General features: G+C 46.0%; 2 protein-coding genes across 6 annotated transcripts in view; one reads left to right on the top strand and one right to left on the bottom strand.

Annotated features, from left to right (window-relative positions):
• LOC138982546 (uncharacterized) overlaps positions 1-16594 on the top strand; it is a 243226-nt gene that overhangs the window by 41511 nt on the left and 185121 nt on the right. The window lies entirely within an intron of this gene.
• The window catches only part of LOC138982536 (coiled-coil domain-containing protein CG32809-like), a 175998-nt gene that overhangs the window by 141378 nt on the left and 18026 nt on the right, over positions 1-16594 (bottom strand). For 4 of the 5 annotated variants that reach the window (XM_070355840.1, XM_070355843.1, XM_070355844.1 and 1 more), the window contains exon 2: positions 12536-15610. The exons of the other annotated variant lie outside the window; for it this stretch is intronic. In XM_070355840.1, coding sequence (XP_070211941.1) covers positions 12536-14603 — 2068 coding nt within the window. In that variant the 5' untranslated portion in view covers positions 14604-15610. The remainder of the gene's footprint in view (positions 1-12535; positions 15611-16594) is intronic. 5 annotated transcript variants of the gene reach the window in all.

Here is a 16594-nt window from a genome sequence, read left to right as displayed (position 1 = left end):
GTGGATGGAGACGTGCGTGTGGGTCACTGTATGTGTATACTCATATAACCCATAATATGCTTTTGTCATTTTCACTGAATTGTTAAATTATTCTTAGTGCAATGGTAGCCCCACAGAGAGAGAAAGAGAGTGAGCCTTAGTTTTTCTCTGTCTCTGTCTCTCTCTGTCTCTGTCTCTCTCTGCGTCCGTACGTGTGTATGTGTATGTGTGCGCGTGCGTGTGCGTGCGTGCGTACGTGCGTGCCTGTATGCGTGCGTGCGTGTGTGTGTGTGTGTGTGTGTGATCTTTTTTCGTGTGTGTCAGTGTCAGCTCTGAAAAGCACACATATCATAACTGTGACCCTGACCCCGTACGACCTTGCTGAATTGTGTGTACTGCCACGACAGGCTGTTCACAGCTAATTATCCGTCCACGAGTCACAACGGGCTGCCCACAAGGAGACCACCAACCCTGAACTTTTGACAACACTGGGCAGTTCAGAGTGACCCGGTCACACTCTGAATATCCCTTCAACCAAATCAGCGGCACGGCTGGAAGGCCGCTATTGACGACTCATCGCCCAGACGATCGGGGACAAATTGATCTGACCAGCGAGTACTAACAAGCTAGCTTCCATTTTCTTGCCCACACCCTCCCCCCCCCCCTTCCCTTGAGGCTAGTACCAGCCATTACTGATTAGAAATGTTCTCAAGTGGCCAAGAAAAAAAGATCCAGATAACAAATCTCAGCGAGTTGGCGGAATAAGTATTGTGTCATGGAGGACAACTAGAAAGTTTGTTGGGAGTGTGAATCGACGTCTTTCTTTTATTAGCTCTAAACATTTTATAAGTTCTACGAACAAAGGACTCCATAATTAGATAGCAATGCCTTGGTCTCTGTGGCCGTCCTCGTTCTTTCCCCGTGTGTTCTGTGTTTTATCACACCCGAAACACGTTTCTGGGCCGAGGGTCATTAACCTTTTTCGAGTTGTCACTTTCCACGCGTCCCGTGCTGATGACATAAAAGTTTACGGTGTCTTCAACGCGTACAATAAACGTTTATTGTCTTCGTCACTTGCGGCTGCCTTCGTCACAATTTACGACCACGGGTAATTTCTGTGCACATATCCAGACCCTTGTGGTTGGCTGAACGGAGCTCCTTCCTTCCTTCCTTCCTCCCTCCCTCCCTCTCTCCCTCTCTCTTTCTTTCTCTCTCGAGTTGTGATCAACAAGAAGGAACAAGGAATTTAGTCGATAAATATCGACAGGGGGCCGACAAATGGTTTAAATGTGAAATGTGTGTACATGGGTGTGGGTCTGAAATAAACAAACAAACCATGTGAACCCCCTCGGGCCGCAGTCCTTCGACGTAGTGATTGAAAAAAAGGATGTTCTCAAATGGTTCAATTCTCATTTGGTCTGATTCTCAAATGGTACTGTATAAACCAATTCATGTCCAATTATAGGCAATTAAGACCTGACGGACAATAAGCCTCTTAAAATTTACTACCCATAATAAAACTGCGTCTGAAAACACCTCCGCGCGGAGTGGTTTGCAGCCAGCGCAGTGAAGATACAGACAGAGGGAATATTTTCTCGGCTCGCGCGGCAGCAAATAGGATGTCTCTAGACCAACTAAGGAAAACGAATTTTCTGACCACTCTTGAAAATGGCAGCGCACAGAATGGACCCTTCCTACATGATGACACACCATACGGCCTACTTTTCAAAATGCATTTCTTGTAATAAGCAGCGACGTTTTCATCTTTTCTTCTTTTTGAGCAGCGACTATTAATTTCCCCTTTTCCTTTCTCTTTACCAACAAGACTCAGAATAATGCAAGAATCGTTGTTAAAACCTCAAGTCCCCAAAACATGGCTGGCTAATTTAAGTTTAACGTCCTCACAGGAACAAGAGCCTATTAGGGCCATGAGGTGTTTATATTATGCTAAAAGATCCCCCAAAACAGGTTACCACAGGTGTTTATAGGCGTAATGCCTCCGTCACAACAAACACACTCTCCCCGACCTTCCTTCTCTTGCCTCACCAGTTTACCTTTGTTTCTCCCTTCCACTCCCATCTTTCGACTCCATCTCTTGTCAGGATAATGCTTGGGAGGAGGATCTTTAGCACGTGTGTGGTTTGTCCACGTGTTTTGTATAGGCTACATCCTTTCCAGGTGCAACGTTGCCTATAGATATACGTCAACCTACCTCCGGCAGCATAGTACTAGCAGTACTAAGCTGAAGAGCAAGCACCTGTATGCCTGAATGGAGGCTGACGGACTTGTTTTGTTTGTTTTGTTATAGGGGCGCAATGCTTTGTCTTCGACACTACCCTTAGACAACTACTATATATATCTAAACAAGAAATGAAGTTGATCAGAGATCCACAGGGCGCAATCATGTTGTTGAACAGTGCTTCCAGGGAGGTTGTTATAATTATAATTATGTGTGTTGCGTGCAGTAACTGAGTAGCAGAAGGTAGTAGTACATGCATGTATATTGTATCTTCATGATAAGAGTGATTGGCCCGAATCACGTTTAAGACACCCCCCGCGGGTTAGGGGGAAGAATTTACCCGATGCTCCCCAGCATGTCGTAAGAGGCGACTAAAGGATTCTGTTTCTCCTTTAACCCTTGGTAAGTGTTTCTTGTATAGAATATAGTCAATGTTTGTAAAGATTTTAGTCAAGCAGTATGTAAGAAATGTTAAGTCCTTTGTACTGGAAACTTGCATTCTCCCAGTAAGGTCATAATTATATTGTACTACGTTGCAATCCCCTGGAGCAATTTTTTGATTAGTGCTTTTGTGAACAAGAAACAATTAACAAGTGGCTCTACCCCATCTCCCCCCCCCCCCCCCTTCCCCCGTCGCGATATAACCTTCGTGGTTGAAAACGACGTGTAACACCAAAGAAAGAAAGAAAGAAAGAAAGAACGTTTAAGACTAAGAGAGACACAGAGAGGCAGAATGTTATAGGAAGCTGTGTGTATATAAGGGTAGACAGGAAGAGGGGAGGGGTGGTAGAGGAGGTGCAACAATGGAGAGAATGAGCGCACAAAAAAAGTGCGATTACCTGCTATTCCGACTTGGTCGTGTGACAGACGTTTTCTTCCACACGAGATTACGTTGATTGTCTAACGAAGCATTTATGTCTCACAGCTTCAACAGAGGAGAGAACAAACACGTTTTGTGTACTCAAGCTTGACAAACCTAAACACAGGAGCAGCCATTGTGGAGAGATCTACTTTTTGACGGAAGTGACCGAACAACTGTGAATGACGTCTCGGTGTATGTGAATGACGTCACAATCATCGTCACAGTCTGTATCTTTTGAAGCATCGCATTCTTCATGACGTCTTTCTGTGTCTGCATCCGCTGTATACTCATCTTACCGACTTATATCTCCCCGTTATTGCTGAAAAATAAAGTTAAATCCCTTCCCGTCCTCTGTCACATCCTCTGATTCTTTTGCTATATTGTTTCCTCTTTATTTGTAAAAATTGTATCTTGTCTGTCTTACATGTCTAATAAGGGTATAAGCGATTCTCTGACCTTGACATTACGTGAAATAACATTTCCCATCTAGATGTACATATTTATAACCACACTTAATATAAGCTTAGCTTGTGTGGCCACAAATGTTTATATCGCATATACATGTCACCCTGTACTTCTTTAATAAAATCTTGTTTAAATCAATATATATATATGTTTCCAACTTGAAACGGCAAAACCCATACTTGGACAACAAACGTTTACGTGCGTCATCGATGCTTAGCTATAATTCAACCCTCTGTTATGGGGATTCTGTTTGTATTACATTCCCATTGTCTGCATGACGTCTTTTTCTGCCAAACTACGATCTAAAATAGAAACTGGTGGGATGGCTGCGTTTTGTTTCGGCCGTTGTGTGTGACAGTTTTGAAGTAACTTGAGACTTCCTGGTGAAGGGCAGCGGACACATCAACCTCAGATCGCACCAATGTGTCAGCGGGAGTTGATCCTTCACAAGAGTCAGTGGGTCACGGACATGTGAGTGTCAGTGGTGGTACATGTATGCAGTAAAGTAAGACCTTTTTTCCTTAAATAACACACACACACACACACTTTCTCTCTCTCTCTCTCTCTCTCTCTCTCTCTCTCTCTCTCTCTCTCTCTCTCTCTCTCTCTCTCTCTCTCTCTCTCTCTCTCTCTGTAATGGCACACGAGAGGCAGAAATAAGGCATTATTTAATGTTTGTTCAAGGCCTGACTTTTGAAATGAGGCCTAAAAAATAAGTCCTTAAAAACTCCTCATTTCTTGAAACTAAGCCGGGTATCATTCGGCTCTACTTCTTCCCGGCGAATTCTTTCTTTATTTGGTGTTTTCAACCACGAAGGTTATATCGCGACGAGGGAAAGGGGGGAGATGGGATAGGGGAAAGGGGGGGGGAGATGGGATAGAGCCACTTGTTAAGTGTTTCTTGTTCACAAAAGCACTAATCAAAAATTTGCTCCAGGGGCTTGCAACGTAGTACAATATATGACCTTACTGGGAGAATGCAAGTTTCCAGTACAAAGGACTAAACATTTCTTACATACTGCTTGACTAAAATCTTTACAAACATTGACTATATTCTATACAAGAACCACTCAACAAGGGTAATAAGTGAAGAATTTTATGGGTGAGAAAAGGAAAGTAAAAGGACTTTGGGGAGGCAGAAATAGAGAAGAAACAAGAAAAAGATCCTAATTAGGTTCACGGCATCGAGAGTGATGCGACCTTCTCTCAGAAGTTAGTAGAGAAGGCTCCCCCATCCACCACCCGGGGGACGCGCCTCTACGCCAATTAGGGGGCGCGAGGTTCCCGGCGAAGCGGGTATTCATTCTAGTATATGTATATACTAGAGGAATACCCGGCTTCGCCGGGGTGAATCGCGAGACAGAGTTTGCGGTTCACCACAATCACCTTTGAAGGCGAAGTCCTGTCAAACGGGATTGAGAATTTTAGAGCTTATTTCTTAGCCCTATTATCTGTTGTGGCTTCTCAAATGCCAGAACATACAGACAGACAAAAGCCGCTAGACCCCATCACAAACAGAACTCTATAATCCACAGGTGTTGCCCACACACACAAACACACACACACACACACACACAGAGAAGCTGTATATATATATATCTATATCTATATCTATAAATATATAGAGACAGGTGACAGTGTATTTTTCGCGTGGCTATAAATTGATTCGACCTTTTCACTTTGACAGTAAGAACAACTTACGGGTGCAAGGGAAGCGTTCTGGACAGCGCAGTGACATTCTAAAAATAGTAACGTAGAAACGGGAATATGGATTGAAGCCACACGAAGGAAGGGAGATAAACGCAAAACACTGGAGAAGATAAGGAAGAGTTACTGGGAATTGTGAAATGAACAGAAAAACCAAAATCGGTTCAGCGCTGCGCGCTGAGAGCACTTGTTGAAATATCTCATCGATGATATTGTGTCCGGGGTGTAGCTGAATACGGTGTCCAAATTTGAAAAAGATCCACCGAGAACTTTGGCTTTGGTGTGTCGGTATGGAGGCCCGGGTAGCTCAGGTGGAACCCAAATCGGTTCAGCGCTGCGCGCTGAGAGCACGTGTTGAAATGTCTCATCGATGAGGTTGTGTCCGGGGTCTCTCTGAATAAGCCCACCAAATTTGAAGCAGATCCATCGAGAACTTTGGCCGTGCATCGCGCACAGACAGACACACAGACACTAGTCGTATATATATATAGATAGATATGTAACTTCAGCAGGACCGACGACGCACTGCAGATTATCCCAGTCCGCTACACGTTGCATGAAAGGAAAACAGGCCAAGTACTCGTCATAATCCCTATCGCGGCATAAATAATAGGCCGTGCGTCGTCTGTGCCGCTGAAACTGCGCAGGTATATTCTGCCCATTATAAGCGCAGTGTCTACTTCACAGGACTGGTCGCCGCGTGATGTGATCCGTCACGGTCGCGTCAGTTGAAGTGACAGACGGGGATTTGGTGACAGCATTTCAAAATCTCCGTGGGTTTAGTCCCCTCGGGTGAATGCCCGCTGCAAGGGGTGACAAATCACAGTCATAAACTGCTACCTTCCTAAGCTTGCAGTCTGTAGGGACCTGGGGCGAGGTGCACGAGAAAGTTACCGTCCGGTCGGGAACCAGCCGCGGTGCTGGATTGGTTGAAATTGAGATTTGTTGTGGTTTCAACGAATCAGACCCCGCGGTTGGATCTCTCCCGTTACCGGCACGGGAGGTCGTGGGTTCGAACCCCGGCCGGGTCATACCTAAGACTTTAAAATTGGCAATCTAGTGGCTGCTCCGCCTGGCGTCTGGCATTATGGGGTTAGTGCTAGGACTGGTTGGTCCGGTGTCAGAATAATGTGACTGGGTGAGACATGAAGCCTGTGCTGCGACTTCTGTCTTGTGTGTGGCGCACGTTATATATATGTCAAAGCAGCACCGCCCTGATATGGCCCTTCGTGGTCGGTTGGGCGTTAAGCAAACAAACAAACAAACAAAATCTCTCCCGTTTGGGTGGCACCCACTTTTGCTTCGTGCACCCCAGCCCTGGCAACACAATATCACGTCTGTCGAAGGTTTCTATATATATGACCCGATGGCGAATATGATTATTTCCTCCAACTCGAAATGGCTACTTGGTTGGTCGATTAGTTTAGTCGAGTGACGTTAGTCACAATAGGACGATAACATACATGTACCGGGGTTGCTTGGGGATGAAAAGTGGACTAAAACTAAACCCAAACCGTACACGACGACAACAGCAGCGGTAGCAGCTAAAAACAATCAAATTACTAAACATAATAATACACAAACAAACAAACCGACACGATGGCAATGATGAAATGCAAAGTTCTTCAAATGTCCGCTGTCTTTCAACCGTACTCTATCGCGGAGACTTGTCATGGCGATAAATGTGAGTGTCCAGGTGTGATTGTAAAGCAGAATAATTATCTTGCAACATCACATAATTACCAAGTAGCTCTTCCGTCGTGCTTCCTAGAAGTATCATGCAACATACCAATTCATTGCCACTCACTGAAAGACGTCATTCCTACAAGCCCTATCAGTCACGATCTTATTTCAGGAAGATAAAAGCCGACTTGACAATATCCAGAGATAAAGCTGGATCATTACATCGATTTCTTTCCATGGCGAAAAGTGAGCGTAAATCGTTCACGATGAAAAATAGGTTTGGTCTTGTCAAAGGAACGGCTAAGGCTGCTTGCGATAGATTGGTGGTGCATGGTGGTACGGGGTGCTGGGTGTTTTCGTTTGCATGTGCGTGCGTGCGTGTGTGTGTGTGTGTGTGGGGGGGGGGGGTGCGTGCGTCCGTGCGTGCGCGTGTGTTTGTGAATGCGCGTGTTCGTGCGTGCGTGCGTGTGCGTGCGTGCGTGTATGTGCGCGTATGTGTGTGAGTGTGTGTGTGCGCGCGAGCGCGCGCGCGTGTGTGTGTGTGTGTGGTGTGTGTACATGTGTATGTGTCTGTGTGTGTGAACGACAGACTGATTGAAAGAGTGTGTGTACGGGTCTCAAGAGACAGCAAGATCGAGTAAGAGGGGGCCACCAAGCAGCATAGCTCCATCACTCTTGTTACCTGCTCAACCTCTGGGCACAGTAACCAATCTCCGTATAAGACAAAATAAGCCATCACCGAAAATTAGACTGACAAGTTGTTACATGAAACAGAAGCATAATGTGCGCATGGAGCATGTGAGGTGGGGGTTGAGAGTCTACTAGTGGGAGGACATCTTGACTGATCGTTTACGTACAAACAAGGCAGTTCAAAGTCCCAGGCGGCAAGATGAAAGGGGAGAGAGCTGTCAGTTTCTACAGGTAAGGCACACACAAAAAAAGTAGGTGTGGTTAAGGTAACATAGCCCCCCCAAAATAGGGTAGAAAGGTAGGCAATCACTTTCTTTTTAAACTTTTTTTTCTAATGTGTACAAATTAAACCTACTTGACAGGGAAATAAGTGTGCGACTCGGGCGCTTTCGCTTTCATTGCGTTTTTTTGCACTCGTTTTTTTTGTGGTTTTTTTTGACAAATGTAATAAAAAGTTATAGGATCGGCCCCTAAAAACTAGGGTCGGTCGGGTTACCGTAAACAGACCTGTTTTTTTTTTGGCCTAAGCACAATACCCTGCGGACACGCTGCCCTTTATGAAGTGCCGCTGTATGTCTCTGTTCTGACTGAAATTGCTTTAGTCCCTGCTTCTTCTTCTTTTTCTTCTTCTCATCTGCGTTCGTGGGCTGAAACTCCCACGTACACTCGTGGTTTTTTTGCACGAGTGGAATTTTTCGTGTTTGACCGTTTTTTTACCCCGCCATTTAGGCAGCCATACGCCGTTTTCGGAGGAAGCATGCTGGGTATTTTCGTGTTTCTATAACCCACCGAACTCTGACATGGATTACAGGATCTTTTTCGTGCGCACTTGGTCTTGTGCTTGCGTGTACACACGGGGGTGTTCGGACACCGAGGAGAGTCTGCACACAAAGTTGACTCTGAGAAATAAATCTCTCGCCGAACGTGGGGACGAACTCACGCTGACAGCGGCCAACTGGATACAAATCCAGCGCGCTACTGACTGAGCTACATCCCCGCCCAACTTTAGTCCCTACTATCTGCACACCATTACTCTCTTCCTTGCCTGAGTTATTGTTACGGTTCCCAGTCCAATTGTACGACTCTTTTCTGACTAAACTGCAATTAAAGTACACTATTACTGTCTTCCTACCTGAGTTAGTGTTGTACGTAGTACTCAGTCAGACCAAAGAAGGGTGTTCTAACCAAAGATATTCTACGATAGCGGTTACGGTACACTCAAAACAGAAGTGTTCCACTCAGTTTTGAATACATTTTTGAAACAAGTTTGGAACACTTTGTGACATTGCAGCTCTACTCGCAAAAGTAGCACACCTAGTGTTCACTAGTGTTCAAACGAACACTTGAGAGCACTATATTATGACTATTATTTGTGCTTCTTTTGCCAGTAGAACTATGTTGTAGGGGTCCTGATTCGGCCTATAATGGTCCGCTGGACCCAAAAAGCAACAATTAACTAACTAACTATGTTGTATGTCACAAAATGTTCAAAACTTGAAACAGAAATGTATTCAAAACTGAGTGGAATACTGTTCAGAGTGTAGACTATCGTAGGTCCAACTATGTGTCTCTCTTGTGACTTAACTGCTACAGCGGAACCCCATTTTAAGACACCCCCCCGACGGGCGCTGTGGCGGGGTGGTAAGACGTCGGTCTCTTAAAGCCATATGTACTCGATGACTATACACGCTAATTGCTTTACCAACAGCTGGAGACAGACTAAATTAAGTTCCCTGCAAAATATTGTGGTCTAGGACCCCTTAAATGTTGAGATATTTGAATTTTCATTTTGATCTGGATCGTCCTATTTATAGATTTGGCAACTCATGTAACGTTGATGCAAGGGAGAGAACACCGCGGCTTTGTTGACATCCTCACTTTTTCAGAGGCTAGAACAAGCTGTAATGCATGTATTATGGTCCGCGCATGGTGACGTATCGTCATTATATGGTCTTATGGTGCGTTTGACATCGATTGTGGGCAAACTACACTTTGTAAACACGGGAGTGCGTTAGTATGCCTTTAATCGGAAGGTCGAGGGTTCGAATCCCGGCCGCGGCCGCCTGGTGGGTTAAGTGTGGAGATTTTTCCGATCTCCCAGGTCAACTTATGTGCAGACCTGCTAGTGGCTTATCCCCCTTCGTGTGTACACGCAAGCACAAGACCAAGTGCGCACGGAAAAGATCCTGTAATCCATGTCAGAGTTCGGTGGGTTATAGAAACACGAAAATACCCAGCATGCTTCCTCCGAAAGCGGCGTATGGCTGCCTTAATGGCGAGGTAAAAACGGTCATACACGTAAAATTCCACTCGTGCAAAAACACGAGTGTACGTGGGAGTTTCAGCCCACGAACGCAGAAGAAGAAGAAGACACCCCCCCCCCCTCCATTTAAGACTCCCCAATATAAGACCTTGGTTTCTCAGATTTTTCTGTTCATAACATAGGTAAATTAACCCCCCTGTTTAGACTCCCTTCTATTTAAAGACCTGATTTTCTCAGATTTGAAGGGGTCTTAAACGGGGGTTTCACTGTATCACAGCACACTGCTTCTGTCTTCTTAGGCAAAAAAGAAAAATATGTCTGTTTCCGGTAACCCGACCCTATTTTTAAGCGCCGATCCTAAAGTGTTTTTTTTCGCTTTTCGTACCCAAAAAACCAAAAAAACCGGGAGGTAATCGGTCGATGAGACTTCACAATCGAAGAGACTTTCCGTCGTCACGCGAAAAAAACCATGGCGGCCAATGACGCCGAGAAAAAAAACCCACGTAAAAAGACGTTAACAAAACGTAAGAAAAAGGAAAAAACAAAAAACAAAACAAAAAACCCGACCGATAGACCCTATTTTTTTCGGCGATGTTACCGGAAACAGACATATTTGTCTTTTTGGCCTTACCTGAGTTAGTGTTCGAGTTGTGTGTGTCTAATCACTGTTCTCTCCTGCCACAACAAAAGGGAGGGTTAGGTGCAGAGGGGAGAAGGGAATAACGACATCTCTGTCTGGAGATACGTACTTGTAGAGAGGTCTGCCGGGGTTCATTTACTCGCTTGTTTACTCTGTGGTTTCCTCCTGGATACAATCCGTTTCACCGCTGGATTGTGCTTGGAGTGCTTTTATTGTTGTTGACGTTTGTATGGGAGATCTATGTCTCGCTAAGTCTGTTGCCTAAACCCCCTCTCCTTTCTCATCCAACTGGACTCTTTCTTGGTTGCTACAACGCGTTACATGTAGGTGTCTGTCCTTAGTTTTCTCTCTCTCTCTCTCTCTCTCTCTCTCTCTCTCTCTCTCTCTCTCTCTCTCTCTCTCTCTCTCTCTCTCTCTCTCTCTCTGTATACAAAACCATAACCCTTTTCTTATTACTATTTACATTATGTACGTCTGTAAGTAACAATAACCTTGTCAATTTTACTATCTATATTATGTGCGTCTGTATTAAGTGTTTGTATAAGGGACAGGTTGTAAGATTAGGCTTTGCCTAAAACCTCTATCCTTTGGTAATAAAGTTCAGTTTCAGTTTCTCTCTCTCTCTCTCTCTCTCTCTCTCTCTCTCTCTCTCTCTCTCTCTCTCTCTCTCTCTCTCTCTCTCTCTCTCTCTCTCTCTTTACCTACATCTCTCTGTCTCTCTCTGTGTCTGTCTCTCTGTCTCTGTCTCTCTCTTTAATTACAGCTCTCTGTCTCTCTCTGTCTCTCTGTCTTTCTCTGTCTCTGTCTCTCTCTGTGTCTGTCTCTCTGTCTCTGTCTCTTTACCTACATCTCTCTGTCTCTCTGTCTCTCTCTGTGTCTGTCTCTGTCTCTCTCTCCGGTTTCTCACCCACACCCACACATACACAAACACACGCAAGCACCAACCCCCCCCCCCCCCACACACACACACTTCTGAATTCCAGCACAACTCTACACCCGCAACAGCGACACGACGCAACACCGCTGACACTGATAGTTGATACCTTATAAATCTGAACCCAAAAGCTTAAGACGGCATGGAAATGACACTGCAGTAGTGAATCATATTGCAGGTCTATGTAAATAATCTTTATCTCACGGCACCTGCTACCAGTTATCTGCAGTCGTGTCAATCTGGCCGTTTTTAAAGTATTTTTTTAAGACTAATACCGGGCAACAAGTTGGACTGCAAGACAAAATTAGCTCGGAGACCTCGGTAGCTGAAATTAGTGGCATGGAAATAACTTGGTGTCTAAGAATGTCGCGAACGCAGTAGGAGAGAGCTGGTGAACCTCAAAAAGAGAATGGCAGATCTATCAATAATAAGAAGAACAACAAAAGAAATGAGAGAGTTTTTACAAGAAAAACAACTCAATCTTGATGGCCTTGAATTACTGCCAAATTACATGCAATATCCCTTCATGACGTCACACTCAGCAGGCGCCTCACTCAACTTGATTACGCGATGCGAGACGGTTTATTTGCGCATATGCCGCTGCACGCCGAGAGGAATAAGCGTAATCCAAGATATTGGAATGAGCTGAAAGGCACAGTCATTTTTTCAGCCAACTTGGCAACATCGTCAAACGCAGAATTAGCATCTTCAAAGACAAACGTTTTCAGTCCCTGTTAAGCCGCTTGCTCAGACTGAATGAAGCTTCTGAAAGCCCTTGTGTTTGTTTGGAGTTCAATAATTCACCTTGCCAACAGAATGACGTTAACAAAACGGAATCGTAAAAAAAAATTTAAAAAAAATAAAAACAAAGAGCTGTAAAGCCAATGCATGATTACCCGTTTTGTTTTCTGCCACCCCTTCCCCCCGCATTCCAAACACCCTTCCCCCCTTCCGAGTTCACCCATGCGAACTACCTCCCCACCCCACACCCTCTTCGACGTGGGCCATCACCCACCCCATAATTATACAAAAACTTTTGGAAAGAAAAACTGTGAACTGTTTTGAAGTCTTACCTGCATCAGACTCCACTTCGTCAGCCTTCTTGGCATCGTGTATCGTTAGTACTCCAGACGATGGTTCAGACGAGTATCCCGTATCCACACTATCCTTGCCAAACAGTTTCAACTTCTTGTGCTCCTTCTTTTTCTTGTCTTCCTTACATTTGGAAGTGTCCGGTGCATGGGTACTCTTGTCCTTGGCGGAAAACTCTACCTTCCAAGAAAACAGTTTCACGCGGCCCTTTTCGTGGTCCGATTCGTGATCAGAGGCCGCTGATTTCTTCTTGGCCTTCAACTCTTTTTCTCGGGCTTTCTGTTCTTTCTTCTTAGCTTTTGCGGCTTTCTCTTCGGCTTTCTTGTCGCCTTTGATTTTCATCATCTTCTTTGTAACTATTTCTTTTTGTTCGCTTTTGCTTGGCTTCCTGTCGGCGATACGATCAACGTTGGTGTCCGAAGAAGTGAGAACTAGCGGGGTTTCTTGCTTTTCTGGGGGTGCCCCTTTGCCAACATCTATTCCTCGTTCGTTGAGAGCTTCGTCGCTGGTTTGAACAGCCTCATCTGCCTGATCTACTTTTCCACTGACCTCACACTCGCTCTCTTCTGGTTTTGTTTCAGAATTACAGTTTTTGTCCAAGGCTATTCCAGGCACGGACTTTGATTCAGATGATGATTTCTGTTCTCCACTACTGACAGCGTCCACTTCGGCTGATTTTTGTTCTTTGCCGTTTGCGGTTTTTGATTTAGATGCTTTTTGTTTCTCGTCGGCTATAGTGAAGCCCATAGAAAAAAGAACGTCTTCCACGGGACTCTTTGGTGACCCAATACCTTGAGTCTTTCTGCCTTGTTTGGTGGAGTCCCCTTTGGGTGGAGTGGAGGAGGTGCTGAGATTTGTCTTTGACGCTTGTTGCGATTCCTTTGGTTCGTTGGTGGGCGTCAATCCGTTCAGAACCCAACTAAGCCTCGCTGGTTTCTCCGGTACTTCTGGTTTCCCCGCCTTGTCTGTTTGCATCAGAGGCTTCTCTGACGAGAGTGGCTTTTCTGACGTCAGCGGCTTCTCTGGCGTCACTGGTTTCGATGCTTTGGAGAACGAGACACGGAATGCGTTGTCACGAACATCCACCGTGACGTTTCTAATCGGGCTGTCCGACGACTTGTCCGATTTCGTAGGCGACAGGTCAATCTTTTCTGGCTCTGAGAACTTGACCGTTTTCGTTCTGTCCGGCGTGCGGCTTGTGCTTCTGCCCCTTCTGTCCAGCGCGTTCTGGACCAAGCTGGAATCTAGCGGTAGGGTGAGAGACCTGGACATCTCTGTCGGGGGATGTGCATTCTTTGGTGTAAGCGTCTGGGACTTTTCCGCCAGAGGGTGTGAGCTGGTCGACGTCATAGACCGAGGCGCGTCAGAAAGTGGGTGCGTGCTTACCGGCGTGAGGGTTAAAGCCTTGGGTGGTTCCACAGAACGAGAGCGTGCTGGCTTAATATCGTCTTTGAGGCTGAAGCGTTCCGCTCTGGTCTTGAACCCCACCAGATGCTTGCTGCTCTCCCCGCTGCTCGTGCTGCTGCCGTTGACTTTCCGGCGGGTGACGTCAGACACGCTCCTCGCCCTCCCCACAGCATCCACAGAGCTCCCTTCCTCGTTCGTCGAAAACACATCGTCACCATCGACGCTGGAACCGATTTCATACCCATCCGGATTCTTGGAGTCGAGGTCACCGTCCAGTGACGTGTCCTCCTCCCTGGCACGCTCCCTGTCGAGCGAGGTTCCCATTCGAGACCTGGGAAGGATGCGCCACGAGCGGGGCTGCACCAGGGTCCTCGCTGACGCAGGGGTACTGCCGGTGCTGCTCCCCGAGGACCCCGAGCGATAGGGGGTGGGGGTGGGGGTGAGGGTGAGGGTGGCGGAGGAGGAGCAGGAGGAGGAAGAGGTCAAGGACAGAGCAGAGTCCACGACGGCGTCGCACGAAAGGGGCCGAGGTCTGAAGACTGGCGTCGAAGAACCGGAGTCTACAGAAGACCCCGAGGAGTGTGAGGGCGAGACCTCTACGTGGCTGCTGCTGGTACTCCCGCTGTCGCTCTGACTGGCCATAGTGCTGCAGTGTTGATTTTTGGGCGGTCTACTAGGCCAGCACAGCTAGCACTGCAGGCATGGTGAATCACTGCCACGGGTGCTCCAGACATCAGAGACTAAACATGACGATGAATGTTACCTTCCTCCCAGACACCCAAACCTGATGTCGTTACGTACTCCAGACATCAAAGACCACCACTAATGATGACTTTTAACATCCTCACAAGCGTTTGAATCTCATGGAGTCATTTAACTGCTGGATCATCAGAGAACGCATCCCGCGAACAGTCACGAAAACGAAAGAACACTGTCAACACCTATATTGTTGAGTAGTAAAGGCGAGAGTGAGGCGCAAGCAATGGCAAGCACTGGTCGGTTCGTATGTCAAGCGTTTGAATCTAATGGAGTCATTTAACTGCTGGAACATCAGAGAACACAATCCAAACAGTCACACACACAAAAACAACACTGTTAGCACCAATTAGCATCAATCGTAAAGGCGAGAGGTGCAATCATTGGCCAGCACTTGCCGGATCGTATGTTATCATTTAGCGACACGTCAATACCGGTCACACTTCTAGCTGCGGTCAGGTCTCACTCAGTATTGTGTGGATGGTCAACAGTAACATGAGACTGCTGGCCGAGGACGTTGGTTTAAAGCTTCTGCGCGCGTTTGGTCAAACCAATAATGTTCCTTGTTCAGACAAATCACACAGCGCAGTATTAACTGTCCTGCGCACACTCAGAAGTCAAGCATTTCTTGGAAGAAAATGGTATTCGTGATTGTTTTCTTTAATTCATGAATTAATGTCCCTTTTTGGAGGGTAAGGTCTTTTTCTCGAGTAAGTTTTCGGGGTGGTAAAGACTCCAGTCACTGCTTTGACAAGTAAAAATCCATCATGCAACGAACCTCATTTCAATGAAAACTGTTCACAACCGTAGAGGCTGCACACAATACACAGCAGTTATCTTCTTCTTCTCGTAGTATTTCTCCAAGTAACATCCAACAATGAAGTCGTGTCGCACTGCAAAGAAAAGGAGCACAAATAAAAACACAAAGCTAAAACTTCATACCCTTCATTACAATTCTCTCTTACTTTCCTAGCTGACGACTAAGCATACGTCGACCGTATTACGCACACACTGACACCCCTGACGTCAAATAAAGGGGACCAAAAACAAGCCACACGCGGCAACAATAGAAGCTTCGCAGACAAGAAAGTGTTTTTGTTTTAGCGCTGCCCACTTCCTTGTACACTGAGATACTTTATGCATGACAAACCCGCGCTGTCATCATTTTATGCCCTGCTCCTCTCGCTGTCTCTCAAGATATCTTTGCTGTCTGTCCCTCTCTCTCCCTCTCGTGTGTGTGCGTGTGCCATTCCGACGGAGAGGGGCAGCGAAAGGGGAAACAGAAACGTCGAGTTTCTTCGCTGAAAAGGAACACACACGCTCTCGGGCTGTATGGGCTAAACAGTACAAGGTTCATCAACGTGTGGAGAGGAATATATGTACACAAAGTCAGTTGACAAAAAATAACTGATAAGAATAAAGAACGCAGTAGACCCGGAGAACAATCCAGGGTGGTATCCACAATGCGTGTCACTGCAGTCGTTGCAACAGAAATGATTACTCGTTCAATGCTCTAGAAATACTCTGGACTGGGAAGGTCATTTTGCAATCAGTACCCCGCGAATAGCTTGGAGCACTGAATAATTATAGTAACCGTTTCCTGGTTCTTGCTACAGTGTCATTTCACCACACACATAAAGCAGTCTGTCACTTTGTTTTTCTAGTCTTATCCCTATAATCAGATCGTTTTCTTCATGGGGGAAAACTGAGCTGCTAATAACGGCCCTCAGTCTTGGAGAACTGTGATCGAATCACGTGAGCGAGCGATGTCCACACACACGCACTACACCACACCGCACAATCAGATGGCTCTACAAACATCCGGCAAAACGTGTGTTAGCTAAAAAGGTAGCCACGAAGGGATCGGGACAATTATA

The sequence above is a fragment of the Littorina saxatilis genome, linkage group LG12 (genome assembly GCF_037325665.1).
Source record: "Littorina saxatilis isolate snail1 linkage group LG12, US_GU_Lsax_2.0, whole genome shotgun sequence".
NCBI lineage: Eukaryota > Metazoa > Mollusca > Gastropoda > Littorinimorpha > Littorinidae > Littorina > Littorina saxatilis.
This window is presented reverse-complemented; position numbering and strand designations above follow the sequence as displayed.